General features: G+C 32.5%; 2 protein-coding genes across 2 annotated transcripts; both read left to right on the forward strand.

Annotated features, from left to right (window-relative positions):
- The first annotated feature begins 7,410 nt into the window (after positions 1-7,410).
- On the forward strand, positions 7,411-12,391 carry LOC110415193 (uncharacterized). The gene is made up of 5 exons (XM_021426762.1): positions 7,411-7,636; positions 7,766-7,815; positions 8,242-8,347; positions 8,442-8,500; positions 12,068-12,391. The coding sequence occupies exons 1-5, from the start codon at positions 7,526-7,528 to the stop codon at positions 12,117-12,119; spliced, it is 378 nt and encodes a 125-aa protein (XP_021282437.1). The 5' UTR covers positions 7,411-7,525; the 3' UTR covers positions 12,120-12,391.
- A 914-nt stretch (positions 12,392-13,305) lies between these two features.
- Positions 13,306-18,296, forward strand: LOC110415264 (mechanosensitive ion channel protein 10-like). The gene is made up of 5 exons (XM_021426860.2): positions 13,306-14,716; positions 16,389-16,512; positions 16,904-17,197; positions 17,292-17,494; positions 17,814-18,296. The coding sequence occupies exons 1-5, from the start codon at positions 13,476-13,478 to the stop codon at positions 18,076-18,078; spliced, it is 2,127 nt and encodes a 708-aa protein (XP_021282535.1). The 5' UTR covers positions 13,306-13,475; the 3' UTR covers positions 18,079-18,296.
- The last annotated feature ends 488 nt before the right edge of the window (positions 18,297-18,784 follow it).

Below are 18,784 nucleotides of genomic sequence, written 5' to 3' on the forward strand. Positions count from 1 at the left end.
AAATTAATAAATGAATTTTGCAATATGTAGTAAAGGCACTTGCTAATTACTAAGGCCCTGCTAATAAGAAAGCAAGCAAGAATGAGAGGTTAATTTATCATTACGCTAATTACTAGGGCCCTGATAATAAGGACAAGTCATTTGTTGCATTTGCAATTTCCTTTTTACTTTTTTCTTGGCCTTTGGATTGTGATGCACGTAATCTTTTTCCCCACGTATATGCTTGTATGAATGATAATATATCATTTGTTTTCTATCCTAGGAATCAAGTCATGAGTTTGTCTTGTTCATTGATTCTTGTCTTTTTTTTTTACAAGTATACCAGATGTATTATTGATAAAAGTATGATACGTGGAGTTTCAGCATCCAGAATTGTGAGCATCTAGACCAACCTGGGGACTAACGCAATTACAAAGCAGCACCTCAAACTAACAACGCCCAGAGTTAACAAGGTCAGAATCCCACTATTTTCTATTACAAATTAAAGACCCACAAGAACCAACTATACTTTCTGGGAATCACTTAAGAAGGATCAATTACCAGCACATGAATTCATGCCTAACGTTCCTACCTTTACAGGGCATTTGGGACATCAAAACACCTTTCCCACCGCATCATCTCGGCAAATATCAGCTACCAGGGAGAACCCTCACCTTCAGCTGCTGTGTTTTATTCTCAGTGGGCCAGGAGAGTCTGACACTTGTGAAATGATGTTGATATTGGGTCATTAAATACTTACTAATCAGTAGTGAAAAAATTTCTTCTTCTTTTCCATTTCTTCACCTGTTCTTTTATTTTTATTTGTTTTACATTGTATCACCAATGTGCATGCCTAACTTTAACCAATCTCCAATTTGTTATTTTTGTATGTATGAATTTGTCAATTTATCGGTTTTGATTTTTTGTCTCGGTTTTCTTTTAACCACTTTTAATTGTGATTAAAATGAATTTTAAAAATGAAAAAAAAATTCTAGAAGAAACTAATTGAAAAATTAGGATGAGCAACAAAAATGTGTTAGCATCAGTTAAGTTGGTGAAAACAATGAATGGACAGGGTACTATTCCTTCTTTGACAAAATCTAAATCTAATGGATCAAAATTGCTTCTCTCTTACCAATCTGTGCTATATATAAATACAAGAGATTATGGTTTTCAAATATATTGCAAACAGAAGAAGAAGAAAAAGGAAGAATAACAGCCATGAAGAATCTGGGTGTCTCTGCTATCTTGATTTTAGATCTCTTCGTAAATATGTCTTGCATTTGATCCGTCCATGATATTTTATAAATTAATATCAATGCAAATATTCATAACAATGAATGCAGGGGCGGAGCCTCCCTATGGCACCCCCAAAAAATTTTAAAATTTTTTTCATAACATATAAATTTTTTAAATTTTTTATATATTCTATTAATGGCTCCCTCAAAATAATTTTTTATTTAATAATTAATATAAATAAAAAATAATAAAATGATTTCACATATCTCACTCAATTTTAAATTTTTGTTTCCATTTATATTATTTTTTATTTTTTATTTCTATTCTATTTATTCATATATGATAAGTTCTATAAATTTTTTTTTCAAATTTTTACGAACCATTAATCATATTCTTTTTCTTTCTTTTTTATTATGTAATATGTGGTATCTACCTTTTACTTGTCACATTCTTCTTTTTTATGTTATGTAGATTTTATTTTCTATGATTTTAGTCTTTAAAAATTAATAAATTATTATATAGTTCTCAAATATAAGTTGTAGTGTTATGTTGTTATTTAAAATTTCATCAATGTATCATTTTTTTTATTAATCCTGATTTTGCAAGAGGAAATTGACTTGAGTATATTTTTTTATATGCTTTGTGTTTTTTATTTAATTGAAATGAAATCATCTTAAATATATAGTATTTATATAATTCTAATTATATAAGAAAAAATTATTAATCTTATATATCATTTTTTACTATTTAGATTTTGCAAATTATAATTTTATATTTAATTTCATATTTCTATTATCAATATTTTTATTGTTGATTGAATTTAATATATTAGTTTTTAAAATTTTTAATCTTTATTCTTTTATATTTGGGCCCCCATTAAAATTTGGCTAACTCCTCCCCTGAATGAATGCATATTGTTAAACATTGTTGAGCAAATTTATTCAATACAGTTTATTGCATACACAGGAAAAGAGGTGAAGGCACAAGATCAAGGAAAAGTATGTGCTGTACTATTTGGTCTTCCAAATTGTAAGGATGCTACGTGCAACAGCTTGTGCCAGAGAAAATTCCCACCAAAAGGAAATGGGATGCGTCAAGGTGGTGCTACTTGTCTTTGCTTCCACCCTTGCTAAATTTGTTCACATGCAATTGAATAATTTAAGGTGGTGCTACTTGTCAAGATCATTTATCATAAGTCGAATAAATTTTCGAGATCTTGTTTGCATCATTGCAAATAGTGGCTGATGCAAATAAATAATTATATATGTATTATTGAAGTCCAATAAAATCAAGATCTCTCTCATTTGTATGGCAAGCTAGTATTACTTTCATTTATATGTTTATGTGCAATTATTCAATGGGTTTGGTCGGATCATTTCAAACCATGCTATTTCATGGATATTTTTATACTTTTAAAACAAAAAATGGAATCTTACTAATGGAGGTGCTTTATTTTTTTCTTTTTTTTTTCTAATTAGGTGACTGCAAGAAAATAGTACACTTAAATTCTTGTTTAAATGATCCAACCATACAAAAACGAATTGAGAGGAAAGAGAAAAGAAGAAGAATATTTTATTACGGATCGTTTACAAAGTTTTGAAATGACCTAATCATAAAAACAATGGCAGCAAAAAAAAATAGCGAGTAATTAATTTGATTTTTGACAATTTTATATAAAATATGTGTGAAAAAATATTTATTTAACAATTAAATTATTTATCGTAAATAAAAAGTACAAAACAAAGAGGTATAACAACCTAATTAATTATAAGATACAAGTCAATAACAAATATGAAGATGAATAATTAAAATTAAAGATCAAAATAAAAAACAATGATAAACTATTGAGAGCACATTAAACTAATAAAATATATGAATAATGTTGAACATCTCTTTTACCAACTAGGTAATATTATAATATAATGCATATTAGTTCAATTTTGAGAACCTCTATGCAAATCAAGAAGATGATTTTATTTGAGTGTGAAAGGATTTTGGCATTGTTGAGTTGCACTAGTTTAGGCCATAGCCAAAAGCAAAAGAAACTGAAAAACAAAGTTAGCAAGGGTGGAAGCAAACACAAGTAGAATCACGTTGACACATGCTGTTCCTTGATCTTGCGCCATTACCATATTTCCTGTATTCACTGAACCAGATTAATGCATAATTAAATTTGAACTAAATTTAATTATTTAAATATTAATTTAAAGTCAAAGATTTCAAATTAAGATCGATGAATAAATAAATTTAAAGATATAATATTCACCAACAGCGAAGAAAAGAACAAAAATAAAGATAGTTGAAATTTGTAAATTTTTCATGACTTAATTTTTTTCTTGCGATTCTAAAATTGAGTCAAACTCGTGATTTATTTCCATCACATAAACTTTGGCATTTATAGCACAAATTTGGGGTAGGTAGGAGCAAAGCATTCATTGTCTCTTAAATTTACCACTTTTTAAAATGGCAACATATCTTGACAATTAATTGCTAAAGCCAAGTAATCTACCCAATTTTCAAGTTTGTTATGTTCATAAATATGCTTTGTATGAATCATAATATAACATTTATTTTCTATTCCTAGAATAAAATCATGAGTTTTATCAAGATTCTTTTTGTTTATTGAAATTTGAAATCAAATGCCTAAAAATAATTTATGCTAAGATTTTTGTATTATATTGGGTCATTTAAATACTTACAATCAACATTAAAATTTTTTCTTCTTTTCTATTTCTTAACACCCGTTGCTTTAGGTTTATTTTCATTGTACCACCAATGTGCATGCCTTTAACCAATCTACAATCTGTTTTCCATTTTTTTTTCAATGATTTTATCAATTTATCAATTTTGATTTTTAATTTCAATTTTCTTTTGACCATTTTTAATTGCAATTAAAATGAATTTTAAACAATAAGTTTGTTTGAAGAAATTAATTCGAATTCTAGAGGAAATTAATTGGGAAACGATGAGTAACAAAAATGTGTTGGCTTCAGTTAAGTTTGGTAAGCACAAAGAATTGAGATTTAGAGGTTATTACTATTCCTTCTTTGACAAGGTCTAAATCTAAGGGATAAAAATTGCTTCTCTCTTACCAATTAACACCAAATTGTGCTATATATAAATGCAAGAGATAATAGGTTTCAAATACACAACAAATAACAGAAGAAGAAGAAGAAAAAGAAAAAGGAAGAATAACAGCCATGATAAGTCAACATGTTTCGGCTATCTTCATTCTAACTCTCCTCTTCACTGTTGGTAAATATGTCTTGCATATGAATCATATGATATGATCCTTTCATGATATTTTATTCGAGTAGATATTATTCTAACTATGAAAATATTATAATAATTTTGTAGCGCAATGTATAGATATTGTTTAAACGCTGTTGAATAAATCTATTTAATGTAATATATACTATTGCATGCACAGGAATTGAGGTGATGGCCCAAGATCCAGGGAAAGTATGTGCTGTACCATTTGGTCTTCCAAATTGCAAGGATGCTATATGCAACAGCTCGTGCCAGAGAAATTTCCCACCAAATGGAAATGGGATGTGTCAAGATGGTGCTACTTGTCTTTGCTTTCACCCTTGTTAAATTTGTTCAGATGCTACTGAATAATGCCAAAATCATTTATAATAAGTTGAATAAATTTCCCAGATGCCGTTTGCATCATTGCATGTAGTGATAGATGCAAATAAGTAATTATGTATGGCATTATTGTTGAAGTCCAACAAATTCGAAATCTCTCTCATGCCTCAAAATATCTATTAAATCTTTGTAATCATGCATGTTGTTCAATTTAATTTTTATACTCAAAATTGAAATAATTTAATCTCTTTATTTTGAAAATTACTTCAATTTAATCATTCTCTCTATGAGCATCTAATTTTGCTTTAAAAATGATGATCCCAATATTAACGTGGCACATTTTGATGATGTTGCATCACTATAATGATGTGGTATACCACGTGGCACCAACGTGATGATACGGCAATGCTAACGTATCAATGTCATGTAGTAGATAAAAAAAATTTCAAAAAAATTTTGTACCACATCATAGAGATTAAATTAAATAAAAATATATAATACATGAATTAAATTAAACAAAATTGAGATGTTGAGGGACTAAATTGAAAAAATATTTAAAAAATATAAATATTTATGTAGATGATACATATATTAATTAATAAATCAAATATTTAAGTGTAAAAGATTTATGGTGTTAAAAAATATATAAAATATTTTCTTACTTGATTATTTGATTCTAAAACATGTATATTAATTTATCATCTTTATAGAAATTAAGTTTGAATTCTTCCTTCTATAAAAAGAATTTCGAAAAAAATTTCATACCTAAAGTCAAATTTAGATGAATAATTTGCATTATATTAGAATAAAATAATATAAAAAGACTAAATAAATTTTTTTCTTCTATTTATAATAATATAAAATTTAAAATTTGTTTGACCTAGTTTTTAATTTGAGATGAACTCAAATTAAAAAAATAAATTGATTTAGTTACAATTTTCACAATTTGCAAATACTCATTCTTTTGAAATTATTCAACCCTTACCCAATTTAACTTTTATATAAATTTACTAAAAGTTTCTTATAAAATGATTTTATTTAAGTTCAAATACCATAATTAAATTTTACTAAATTTAAATTTAAATTATTAATTTGGATCTACAAAAATTTTGTAAATACAAAATAAAATTATACAAATATTTACAATTATATTTAACTCTATCAACCATAAATGCAGTTTAATTTAAGAAATTTCAGCCTAAAAAATATAACCTGAAATATTAAACAAAATAAAAAATTGAAGGGATAGAGTAGCTCAAATTCTATACGTGTAATAAGAGATTTGTCATATCCAAATTAAGTAAATCAAAATAAAAAATTACTTTTATAATCGCTAACTCTATATCTCCTTTTTCATTTTTTAAAAGAAAAAACTAAATCAATCTATTTTGCTAATTTGAGTTCATCTCATGTTAAAAACTAAGTCAAATAAATTTTAAATTTGTATACTCTAATGAAAAGAAGAAAAAAAAGAATTTATTTAATTTTTTTATATTATTTTATTCCAACATAATGTAAGTTATTCATTTAAATTTGGCTTTAGGTATACAATTTTTTAAAAAAAAAATTTATAGAAGAAGAATTCAAACTTAAATTTTACGAAAAAGATAAATTAATATACATATTCTAGAATTAAATAATCAAGTAAGGAAATATATATATATATATATATTTTAACACCATAAATCTTTTACATTTAAATATCTGACATATTAATAAGTATATCTATCATCTATTTAAATATTTGTATTTTTCAAAAAAAAATTAATCTTTATGATGTGATATAATTTTTTTTAAAAATTTTTTAATCTGTCATGTGGTACCGACATGTCACCATGTTAGTGTCACATCATCATATTTAATGCTATATGATATTATCTCGTCGTCACTTCAGTGCCACGTGGCATGTCACATTATCATTTTGGTGCCACATCATCAAAATGTGTCATGTCAATGTCACGTAACTACAAAATTGGATGCTGTTAGAAGAAGTGACTAAATTGAACAACATCTAAAATGAAGGAACTAAATTACTTTGATTTTGAGTATATGGATTAAATTGAACAAAATATATAAATACATAAACTTGGTGGGTATTTTGATAGTATTGCAAGCTAGTCTTACTTTCATTTATATGCTTATGTGTAATTACTTACTAATTAAAACCTTTTAAGTTCCATCATTTCCTTTAAAATCAGGTGATTGAAGGGTAATAGTATGCTTAGATTCTTATTTAAATGATCTAGCCATACAAAATTGAAGAGAGGAAAAAAAATAGATGAGAGGAAAATATTTATTTAACAATTCAATTATTTATTGAAAATAATAAAAAGAATAAAATAAAGACCTATAACTACTTAGTTAAATATAGGATAGAAGTCGATAACAAATATGTTCATGAATAACATAATACAGTGCCAAGGCAATGGGCTTAGGGCAATGCGGTGCTTTGGGGCCGAATGGACCCAAATTGCATGGCACTGTGTGTGGAGGCACAGTTCGGCTAGGTTGTGCGATTAGGCCCACCCACCTTCATGTTGGTTAGATTCAACCGCTGCCAACGGTATTTAAAGTGTTCAACATTCTACTCCGACAAACACTTCCTGTTAACTTAAATTATTCACTATAGAGTCACCATCCTGGTTCCTCAGCTTGTAAAAACCTTAATTAAACTTGAGAAGTACAAAGAAAAAGAAAAAAAAAGGGAAGAAGATCAATGTCGAATAAGTCTAATCTTCCTGTGCTTAACATTCTTTTATTATTAATTTTATTATCTTCATCAAATTTCCTTCCTTCAGCCCTGGCCAAATCTCGCAATCCAATCACAGTACATGCCAATATCTCTTTCTTTTGTTTCTTACGTTTCCAGTTTCTTTTTTCCTGCTAATATTAGCTTTTTCTTTTGTTGTGTTTTGTTTCCTTACTTGGGTATTTCATTTTAAATGATAATTTTCAGGATTCTGAGACTAAGAAAAAGAAGAGTGAATGCTATGCTGATATTGAGAGGTGGGTTTTTTTCTGTTTTCTCCTTTTTGTCTCTCTTTACTTTTCTTTTATATTCGCTGTTTTTCTTCCATTAGCTTGAATTTCTGGTTATTTGGATTGAAATAAATATGGGTTTTTCATGTTTTTGCTTAATATTTGATTATATCCTAGCTACAGTTATCTATATTTACTATTTCAATCGATTTTATTTCAGTTTTGAAATCTTTCTCTTAATTCAACTTTTTGTTTCTTTCCCACAATTTTCCTTGAGAGGGACTGGCAATGGTTTTTTAATTTTTTTTTTTAGTAAAGAAGATGAATGTATAACAAAATTGGGGTTTTGGTTCTAATTAATAAGATAAAATAATTTTCAAGTAGAAACTTTTTTTTTTAATATCTCTTGGTCCGGCTATTATATTTTTTTTTTCTGTTTGATGATGGAATCAGTGGATTGTGGGGTGAGCAATGTAAGTCTTCATCAATAGCAAAGGAGAATTGTGCTTTGAAGTGCCTTTCTCCGGCTTGTTATGAGCTTATATATGAAAGTGATCCGGTATGTAAAATCCTTCTTTGCTGTGGTACTCTGTTACATCTGTTCCTATTGTAAGGTTTAACGGTTTCTTCCTTTTGGATTTTTCATATTGTAGCTTGAAGAAGGAGAGAAAGATTTTATAAGGAGCCAAGAGTTCAAGTACTGTATGTATAAGTAAGTTTGACATCTTTTATGTATTCATTATGTCTTTTCTGCTTGATATTGTGCAATAATCATGCTGTTATTAAACATAACTTATAACAAGTGGGAGTTTGGAGCGTGATGCATCTCAGATTTTCCTATATTTTCATCTTACCCCTCATTTGGATTTTTTTTCTCCTCTGAGTAGTAGTATTCTGGGCTAGGTCTATGCTAATTGTTGCTCTATACCTCTCTTAATCTCTTGGAATTGAATAAGTATTCTGGTAAATTGCTTGAACAAGATTGATTATTGGGGATTAAGCCAGCTGTTCTAGTAAAAGAGAATGAACAGAATATGATTGTTTGAATCCTAACATAAGTACGCCATGTGGAGTATATTACACAGAGGTGTGAATACTAGTATTTTCGTGGATTTCTATTATTGTGAAGAAGAATTTGGGTTGATTAGAAATCTAATGAGAATATAGAAAACAATGGAGTGCATATAGAAGCAAATGCCTTGGTGGAGGAATCTGCATGGTGAAGGTATGACAGACCAGGCCACCATGGAGAGTCGATAAATTAGCTTGAGATATATCTATTGTACTTAATGTAAAGGGTGGCCCTTGTTGAGGACATGTAGACTCAAACACAAATGATACTTATCAGGTAAAAGAGCCATTTTGAAATTTCTATTGCGAGTCATGAGACAATATCCTGTTGGAAACCTAAGCTGTTGTAATCATCATCACATGATCTTCATGACATAAGTTTTTAAGAAAGGAGGTTAAGAATCTGGTTACGGGTGGCTTTTATTATAGGGCTGTTCAGTGACCACCTGTTTCAACTAAATGCAGCTAAGTCTTGACACTCAAGTTTGCTTAGTCTTTGTGAATGGGAAACAAACTCAAAAGTCCTTCACTTGGAAGATGCATTTTCATCAGAACTTACTTATTGCTGCAACATGGATTTTGTCATGGGTTGTTTAGAGCTGAGCCTCTTTGTATGCTATCCTTTATGCCTGCTCTTTATCATATTCGAGGTTGATGCAGACAAATTGTTGCTTGATTCAAACGCTCATCATCTTCGATTCAGCCTTTCTTTCCAATCTGGGCCATTTGGGGTGCCTTGATGTTGATGGGTGCTGTTGTCCTCACCCACTCCTGCCTGACAAGGTTCATAGATGTTGTTTGGTTGTGGTAATAGAAGTATTTGTGTGATTGCAGCAGTATCTAGCCTTTAAAGAATATGTACACACATACACACAAACTCTAGGGTCTAGTGCAGATATATCTTGTAACCCTGTCCTTTAGTTTAGGCTGTAGTTGCAACTTAGCACAGTTTCTTTGGTGAGTGACTTCTGCATCTTTGGACCAAATGATGTTAAGCATTGGACATACATATACTGATTTGCCCTTATAACTTGGCAGCATATCATCAACTCATTTTTGGTTGCTATATAACTGGCCTTATTTTAAGTTCATCAAGTATTCCTTTTCTACTTCCATAAAAAACCTTAAGTGAGGAAGTGCACCTCCAATTTACATGTGAGAGATGCAAGTAATAGCAATAAATTAGTTATACCATTTCTGAGTCTTTTTCCCCCTCGCTTTCTCAAGATCCTAGCTTTCCTCATTCGAGCGTCACAGCAATGCGGGAAAAGAAAGCTTGCAGGTCCATGCTGTCTCATCCACACCTTGCTTGTTTATATTAATTTTGACAGTTTCTAACATCATACATCCTACTTCTGTGCCAGTGACCACACTGGATCACTAGAGTACTTGTAGTGACAGTTGATCATTTTTCAATTTTTTTAAAGGGAGTGTGGGTAGACCTTCTACAAATTGTTAGTGTCTTTTCTGTTCATTAGTTTGGCTTACAATGGAAGATCTTTTTATGGAGTGGCTCCCTCTCAATTGTGGCCAAAGTGCCTATGTCTCGAGTCTTGCCTGCATTTTTCTTGAGATGGTTTTGGTGTTGGTGGTTATTTGACGAGCTTCAGTAATTCTTATCTAGTGAGAAAGGAGTGTAAAAATGTTACATATAGGATGATATGAACTTTCAGGAGGAGCATATTAATTTTGGATGCTTGAGGATGACTTTTGGGGCTTGGAGACAAGTTAGTGAATAACTCCTAGCAACACCCCTTGATATAATTTCTTTTCCCTTTTTTCGTTTTTGACTGATTGATAAAATTTCTCAAGTGTATTAGACATGGTTCCTAGAGAAGATGATGGATGATTAACAAGGCTTAATTCTTCAACCAGAGAATCCCCATTTTTGGTTGCCAAGCTCTCACACTGTGTTCCTATTGAAACTTACGGAACTTATAGTTCTTTAGTTTAGAGAAGGAAACCACCCATCTCTTTATGGAATTATCTGTAGCATGCGCCTAAGCCAGTAGATAGTTACAGCTTTGTGACATTAAGAAAACATACTGTGATATTATGTTTCTCTTCTCCTTAATTTTTTTTCCTTGACATAAATTTTAGTATATGGAATGAAAGAGAACTGGTTTATTGACAGGATTATTTCTCCCTTGTGCTTAATACTATATATTGGGTCTAATTATATAACTTTTGAGTTTTGAAGTAGTACCCTTTTTTGGGGGCTTAGGTTTCTTATTTGAGATGTTGGTCTGGCTTATTTGGTTGATATCATCCAATGCAATTAAATGAAGGCGGAAATACATTTTCGATCCATGTAGATGGGACAGTTGGATCTAGACACTGGGGCAATCAACAAAAAATTTGTTGGGAACAAAGTTAAGATAGAGTTATCATCTTCATGCTTTTGCTGGGCATTGATTGACTTGTTTCTTCCGTTTACTTCTGCTTTATAAACTAGTTGTGTGATTCATGCCTAACTTAATATAGTAAACAAATAAGTTACTGACAAGGATTGACTACCCTTGAGCGTGTGTGAAATCTTGGTCGCTAGGCATACTTTTGCTGCTTCTTCGTTTGGAAGTATATGGTGAGATGTTGCCTTTTTTTATCTGGTTGACATCGTTTTTTGCATTATTGATGACTCTTTCTAATGATGTGTAAAGTATGGGTGTCAGAAAATCATGTTTTCCTCTTGCATTTATGGAAAGGCCAATAAAAATTTACACAGTTAGGCTGTTCACCTGCAGAGTGAGAAAAGTGGCTATAATACTTTGAGCAATTTCCTCGTGTCTTTTCTTGCTCGGTTTTGGACACTAGTTCTGTTGGGATATCAAACCACTTTTAAGTACATTTTCTCTTTTCTGTTCACTTTATAAAAATGCCTATGTTGGTGTCTCAACTAACATAATTGTGGTCGAACTTTTTACTCTAGAAGCTTGTTCTAGTCATGTAGTGATTGAGGATAAATGCAAAAGAACCTTGGTTAAGCCTAGGCATGTTAATTGTACATCTTTCAATCATTATATACCATGTTCAGTGATTATTCTGAGCTGGAGATCATCCTCTTCAGCTGAATGGCCTTCTTTGATGTTTAGTCATGTTGGTGTTTGTCTTTCTTTCTTTCTTTTTTAAATATAATTTTATCATAACATTCTGGAAGGGTACCTACAACTTGTTCACTTGAATCATCTTTATTCAATATTTTTTGCAGGTTATCATTAGGAGAGAGCCTTGAGGGTGTTAAGGGTACCTTCGACTATTAAGCGATGTAAGCTGGCGGATTTGAGCGTGAGTTGGGCCATTGATTCTGTAGAACAATTGTGTCTTTACATAATGACTGACAGTAATAGCAACAATTTTTCATTCACTGTATCTTCTGTCTCCACATTTTTATTCTCTGTGAGTGCAAGCACGTCCTTGTTTCTTCAACCTTCTTTGGACCCAATGCAATGATTGCGGCTGTGTCCGGGTTGGTTTTGTCTGAATGCTATCTTTATTTTGAATCTTGATCAAGCATTGAGTTGTTTTATTCAAACTTTTTAACAGGGTCCTGGACCATCTTCCAGGGTATCTTACGGCATGATGTATTGCTTTTGGATCTAACAGCTGAACACCTGTAAAAGTAAATCCACCCATGAGTTTAGATTCACACTGCTTGATTTTCATCTTTGGAAGAGATTTATGAGGAATGCTTTCTTAGTAGTTCTATTTCTTGATTTGGCAAAGGGGGATTTGAGCCTACATGTATGTAACTAAATGCTCGGATGCTTTTTATTTTTATAATCATTTCTTTTTCTGCCATTAGGATTAGCTGTTCATGACAACCTGATCTATTTTCGGTGGCTGTGGGCCAAGCCAGCTAAGTAGATTAATTTTGGTTTAAGTCCATTGTAGAAGATTTGGTTTAAGGTTTATTTCGAAGCCATGCTTTGTGTCTTGTCTTTGTCCTTTAGGGCAACAACTTTGCTGAAGCTTATTCTTGCTAGGACATAGGACATAGCCACTCACTGCTTTTTTTTATTTTAGCTTTGTGTCAAATGTCATCAATTTCCATTGATTTAGTTGACCAAATAAATATTTAATGTAATCAATTATAGAGCAACACCTAATTGTGACAATTACCTCCACTGCTTACAAAAGAAATAACAAAATATTACCCCCACTGCTTACAAAAGAAATAGCAAAATATTACCCCCACTTAGTGGGTAATCAATCCAATTACTAAAGTAATTTGCTCTGGCATTATGACAGATTATGGTACAAAGATAACGCACGTGATAATTGCTTCCAACAAAATTGTTTCTGTAACATCTTTTCAATTGGAATAAAAAGGAAGTATCCCAAAATTCAAAAGGCTTCCTTCTCATCCTTTGTTTGCTTCTAGTTAATGCCCTCAATCATTACGTTTCCACCTTTAAACATTTCTTGTACCAAATCTCTTTCTCCTTCATTCATTCACTCACTCACTCACTCACTCACTCCCTCCCTTCAACTCTCTCTTTCTCTATCTCACTCTCATTGTTTGCTTTGTGAGAAAAAATTGAAGCAGTCCATAGAGCTCCTTTCTCTTCTCTATCATCGTTTTTTCCCTCTCGTTGGTTACCTTTGTCAGAGCTTTCATGGAGGCTCAAAGCCAAAACAAACAGAAACCCAATTCAGATCAAGTAGTCCTCTCCATGAATGAACCAAACTTAGAACACAAAGAATCGCCACCTCAAGCGGTAGATAATAACCTTACTGATCCAGTGTCACAGTCCCCTGCAAAAGCCAAAACTCTTCGCCGTCTCAACTTCTCCAAACCAAAAGCTCGTTTTGCTGAAAACACCTACCCTCTAACTCCCAAAACCATCCATGAATCCGAAGACAACAAACCTTTATACCCTCATGATGACACCTCGTCCACGGACTCCGATGACGAGTGGTTCGGAAACGAAGGAGAAGATGATGAAGATGGTAATGGAGATACTAAACAAGCCAAGTTTAGAGGAAGAAGAAGGAAAAGAAAGATCAACAAAAGAGCCTTAATTGAGTTCTTTTTCTTTGTCATTATCATGACTTGCTTAATCTGTTCTCTAACTCTTCAATCTCTCAAACACCAACTTACCTGGGGTTTAGAGCTATGGAAATGGTGTCTGATGATCATGGTTTTGTTTTGTGGACGTTTGGTCTCAGCTTGGGTTGTGGGGTTCCTGGTTTTCCTCATAGAACGAAATTTCATGCTTCGGGAAAAGGTTTTATATTTCGTTTATGGATTACGGAAAAGCTTTCAAAATTGTGCTTGGTTAGGCTTAGTTCTTATATGTTGGATGATCATGTTCCCTGATATTCACAAGCAAAACATTGTGGTAAAAAAGGCATTCCTTGGCCTTATAGCTGTTCTAATCGGAGCCACGATATGGTTACTAAAGATCGTCCTGGTCAAGGTTCTAGCTTCGTCTTTTCACGTAGCAACCTTCTTTGATCGCATGAAAGAGAGCGTTTTCCATCATTACATCCTCGATGCACTATCAGGGCCTCCTTTAGACGAAGCTGAGAGGGAATTGCCTCGAAAACGAGGGCTGAGGCACTCTAGAACTATGCCCGCGAGGCTGAGGGAAGGCGGCGGAGGCACGGTGAGAACGTTGTCGAAGAAGGGGTCGAGAAGGATCGACATGGAGAAGCTGAGGAAGCTCAGTTTGGAAAGTAGGGCTAGTGCATGGAATGTTAAGAGGTTGGTGAACTACGTCAAGTCATCAGGGTTGTCGACGATTTCGAGGACGGTCGATGATTTCGGGGCTGGGGAGTCGGAGATTAACAGTGAGTGGGAGGCTCGGACATGCGCTCAGAAGATTTTCAAGAATGTAGCCAAGCCTGGGGCCAAGTAAGTCTCTCTTCTGTCCCCCTCCTTGACAAATTTTTTAGTTTAATTATTTTTTTGGATTAATCTGTACCTAATTCCTCATAGCAATGAAATAAATTATAACTGATGAAGATCATATTAATTAGAATCTAGTAACTAGCAAGTTAAGTCTGTCGTCAGCCATCAAATTATCCTCGCGATTTCACTTCACATCTTCATGATCAAATTTAATAGATGGATCGAATTCAAGTAACTTATCAATCTGTCAACTCATATCCTGGTTACGATCCAAAGTTTCCGAGTTGCATTTTTGACAGGCTGCTAATTAAGTGGTTGCTCATAAGCATTCATGCAACATGAAATATATGTTCCCAACTCTAATTATTTTGTCACATGCAAGTAAAATATTCCAGTCATTATGAACTACTCGAATTTATTCATGTCTGTCTGTCGCCATCGTTGTTTGTTGCACTCAAATGGTGATCATAAACATGATCCAACCCACTCCTCTTGGTCGATATAAACAATTTTTTATGATAGGGTCCAGGCATATACATAATCATGCCAAACATGGAAATATTACTTTCCCACTTGCATTCTTCATGTCAAACATGACTTTCTTTTTATTTTAATTAGTATTCCTTGCCAAGTTGGACTTGTCCATTTTCAATATATAGATGATATATATAGAGCTATCAATTCTCTCCGAGCTTACTGTCCCTGCCATGTTCTTGTAGTTCTTTTCTGATGATTTTGGATTAAAGAAGGAGATTATCATTATCTTCTATTTTATACATAGACTCAACAGTTATTCATTAAAATTATTTTTACTCTAAAATGTTCCATTAGTTTATTGACATTCTAGCCTACAAGTTAATTTAGAGACAATTCCAAGTATGGCTAGGCCAGCTCAATTATATGCAAGTCATGAGTTGTTCTTATAGAATAAATAAATAAACAAATAAAATGAATGGCTCAAAGCAATCAGATGTGGTGCAGAGAAAGTGCGCAAATAGGTATAGTGGACACACTGATCACCAATTGGTCCATGTTACATTGGAGTGGATCTTGAAAAGATGTAGAAGATCTTCTAGACAGTTCCTCCCAATATTGTGATAATCTACAGAATTCTAACATAAGGTCGGGAATTCATAATTAGTGCCAATAATCGATTTGTGGGTGTATTCCTGTCTCTAATTAGGAATTGGTTTGATTGTCTTTAATGTTACAAACAACGTAAAAAGTACACTAATTTTTTATCAGTCATGACAAAACATTTGCGTGGAACCCAAAAAGTGGTCCTGGAATCAACTTTCTTCTAAGGTATTGAAGGGATATTCGACCTATCCACTGCCCAGACTTATTGCTGCTATCACCATCTTAAAGACCTAGCTTTTATGGCAGGTTGCCACAACAGGACCACATGAATGCTGATGCTTGGGCTCCCTTCGGTTCAAGCTAAAAGCTTACACAAATATCAATCCCACTAACATATTATATCTTTATAATGAATAAATGTCAGTAATATGAAAGTATAACATAATTGATGATGCCGTTTGGATTTAACTCAAATGGTAAGAGTAAATGAAATTTAGGTTGGACAATTGTTCTCTTTTTCATATTGGAATCATCTTTTTTCCCTCTTTTGTAACTTCTCCATTTGATTTCTTTGGTGTCTTCTTTACGATGGTAGGTATATAGAAGAGGAAGACCTACTGAGGTTCTTGATTAGTGAGGAAGTGCATACCATAGTTCCTCTCTTTGAAGGAGCCCTCGAGACTGGGAAGATCTCAAAATCTTCCTTCAGAAATTGGGTGGTAAGAATAATCAACGTTCTATTTCTAGCTTTATGTCAATGTCATCGTATTAACTTTTTAACCTAACTAGTAATAATATTGAATGCATAATGCATTGAATTTTGCTTGCTTTACCCTCCTCTTATATAGATTTGAAACCTGGTGGTCCTAAAACCCTAATGGTTTTGCCTAAAATAACTTAAGTTGTCCCATTAACTTATAGATTTCAATTTCAATTTTATCAATTGGTTTCGGTTTTAAGTTTTCATTTAATCATTGTTATATACGAAATTAAAACATCGTGCCTGGCTAACAACATAATTATTATATGAGATACATGCAATTAATCATAATTATATTAGTTTGTTTCAAATTGTGATTAATTAGAGTATGGTGAGTTGCACTTTGCCAGGTACATGCATATGTGGAGCGTAAAGCCTTGGCTCATTCCTTGAACGATACCAAAACTGCAGTGCAACAGCTTCACAGATTAGCCAGTGCAATTGTTAGTGTCATTATAATTGTGGTTTCCCTTCTCGTAATGGGGGTTGCCACAATTAAGGTTGTCTTTGTTGTCACATCTCAGTTGCTACTTGTTGGATTCATGTTCCAAAATACCTGCAAAACCATCTTCGAATCCATCATTTTTGTGTTCGTTATGCACCCTTTCGATGTTGGTGATCGTTGTGTCATTGATGATGTTCAGGTAAGGAGTTTTCTTGACAAACAAGGCAAGGATAGATATTAAACTTTTAATATTTTTCTTCCCAAATATGATGTTTTGGGGGGGTTTGGTGCAGATGATTGTGGAAGAGATGAACATTTTAACAACTGTCTTCTTAAGATATGACATGGAGAAGATATACTACCCTAATTCTGTTCTTATTACGAAGCCTATCAGCAACTTCAGAAGAAGTCCTGACATGGGAGACACTGTTGATTTCACCATTGATGTCTCAACTCCTGCTGAAGATATCAATGCTCTCAAGAAAGCTATACAATTGTTAGTATCAACATTCAAAGTTTGCAGCTATGTTTATATATTCATAGAGTTTTAACTTTTATTGTTAGATATAGTTAAGGAACTTCAAAATCTTTAATTACTCAGAACACAGAGCTAATCTCACCAGCGTATGAACCCAAATAGCTATACCAAGATTCTATTGTGAAATGTCTAACTCAAGTACTAAGGAACTGAAGCTACTGAAGCTACTGAGCTCGATAATTCTTATTTGGATAAAGATTAATGAAGTAAAACAATTCTTATTTGGATAAAGATTAATGAAGTAAAACAATTAACCTTTAACTTAACTTGAATGCAGGTATATTGAGAGCAAGCCAAAGTATTGGAGTCCAAAACACACTGTGATATTCAAGGAGATTGAGAATATGGACAAGATGAAGCTGGTTCTTTGTGTTCAGCACACCATGAACCATCAAAACTATGGCGAAAAGAGCGCTCGTAGATCAGAGCTTGTCTTTGAATTGAAGAAGATTTTTGAGACTCTTAATATTAAGTATCATCTCCTGCCTCAAGAGGTTCATCTCAAACAGGTTAACATGCCCAATGGGAGAATGGTGATATAATATTCCTGATGCATATCCATTTTGCTAAGACTGCAAAAGAAACAATTTTCCCTTTACATGTAATGCCTTAAGGAGGTTTGTTCATATAAAGGTTGTGCCCACTGTCCTTGCATTCCTTTTTCCTTCATTTTCTTTTTCTTTTTGTCCTTTAAAAGAGTTATTTGGGATAAAATTTAACCGGAGAGATGGCTGTCTTTCAAAATTAAAGCTAGAATATAAAATCTCTAGTGAGCCCTTCAATTCCTTTTATTTGCACCTAGGTGGCAAGGATCATTATTTTCAGATGATAAACTAAGAAGAGAAAGCTTCTCTCTGACATATCCATGGGCATCGTTAGTAATATTGGACTTTCTTGTACCCTATGTATTACAATTAACAGTAGTACTGCCTTTCAAAAAAAAAAAAATTAAGAGTAGCAAGAAGTGCAACTAGCATCTAACAATCTTGCCAAGAAAAGGATGAGGCATTGAGCAAATATATGCCAAAGAACATAGCGCTAAAACGGGGAAAGTACAGCAACTCTTTTTTCTCTAGGTAAAAAATGATGGAATACGAGGGAATGCGTACAAGCAATGAGTTATTCTTTGGGGGTTTGTAACTATAGCTTCATTCTGCCTCATTGAAAATTTACTGGTGAAGAAATTGTGGTTTAAATCAATACGATGAGTTTTGTGCCCTCTTGAACCTCCCTAAGACTCTACTAAGT

This window comes from Theobroma umbraticum, unplaced genomic scaffold, assembly GCF_002168275.2.
Source record: "Theobroma umbraticum cultivar Fairchild unplaced genomic scaffold, ASM216827v3 scaffold_147.0, whole genome shotgun sequence".
NCBI lineage: Eukaryota > Viridiplantae > Streptophyta > Magnoliopsida > Malvales > Malvaceae > Theobroma > Theobroma umbraticum.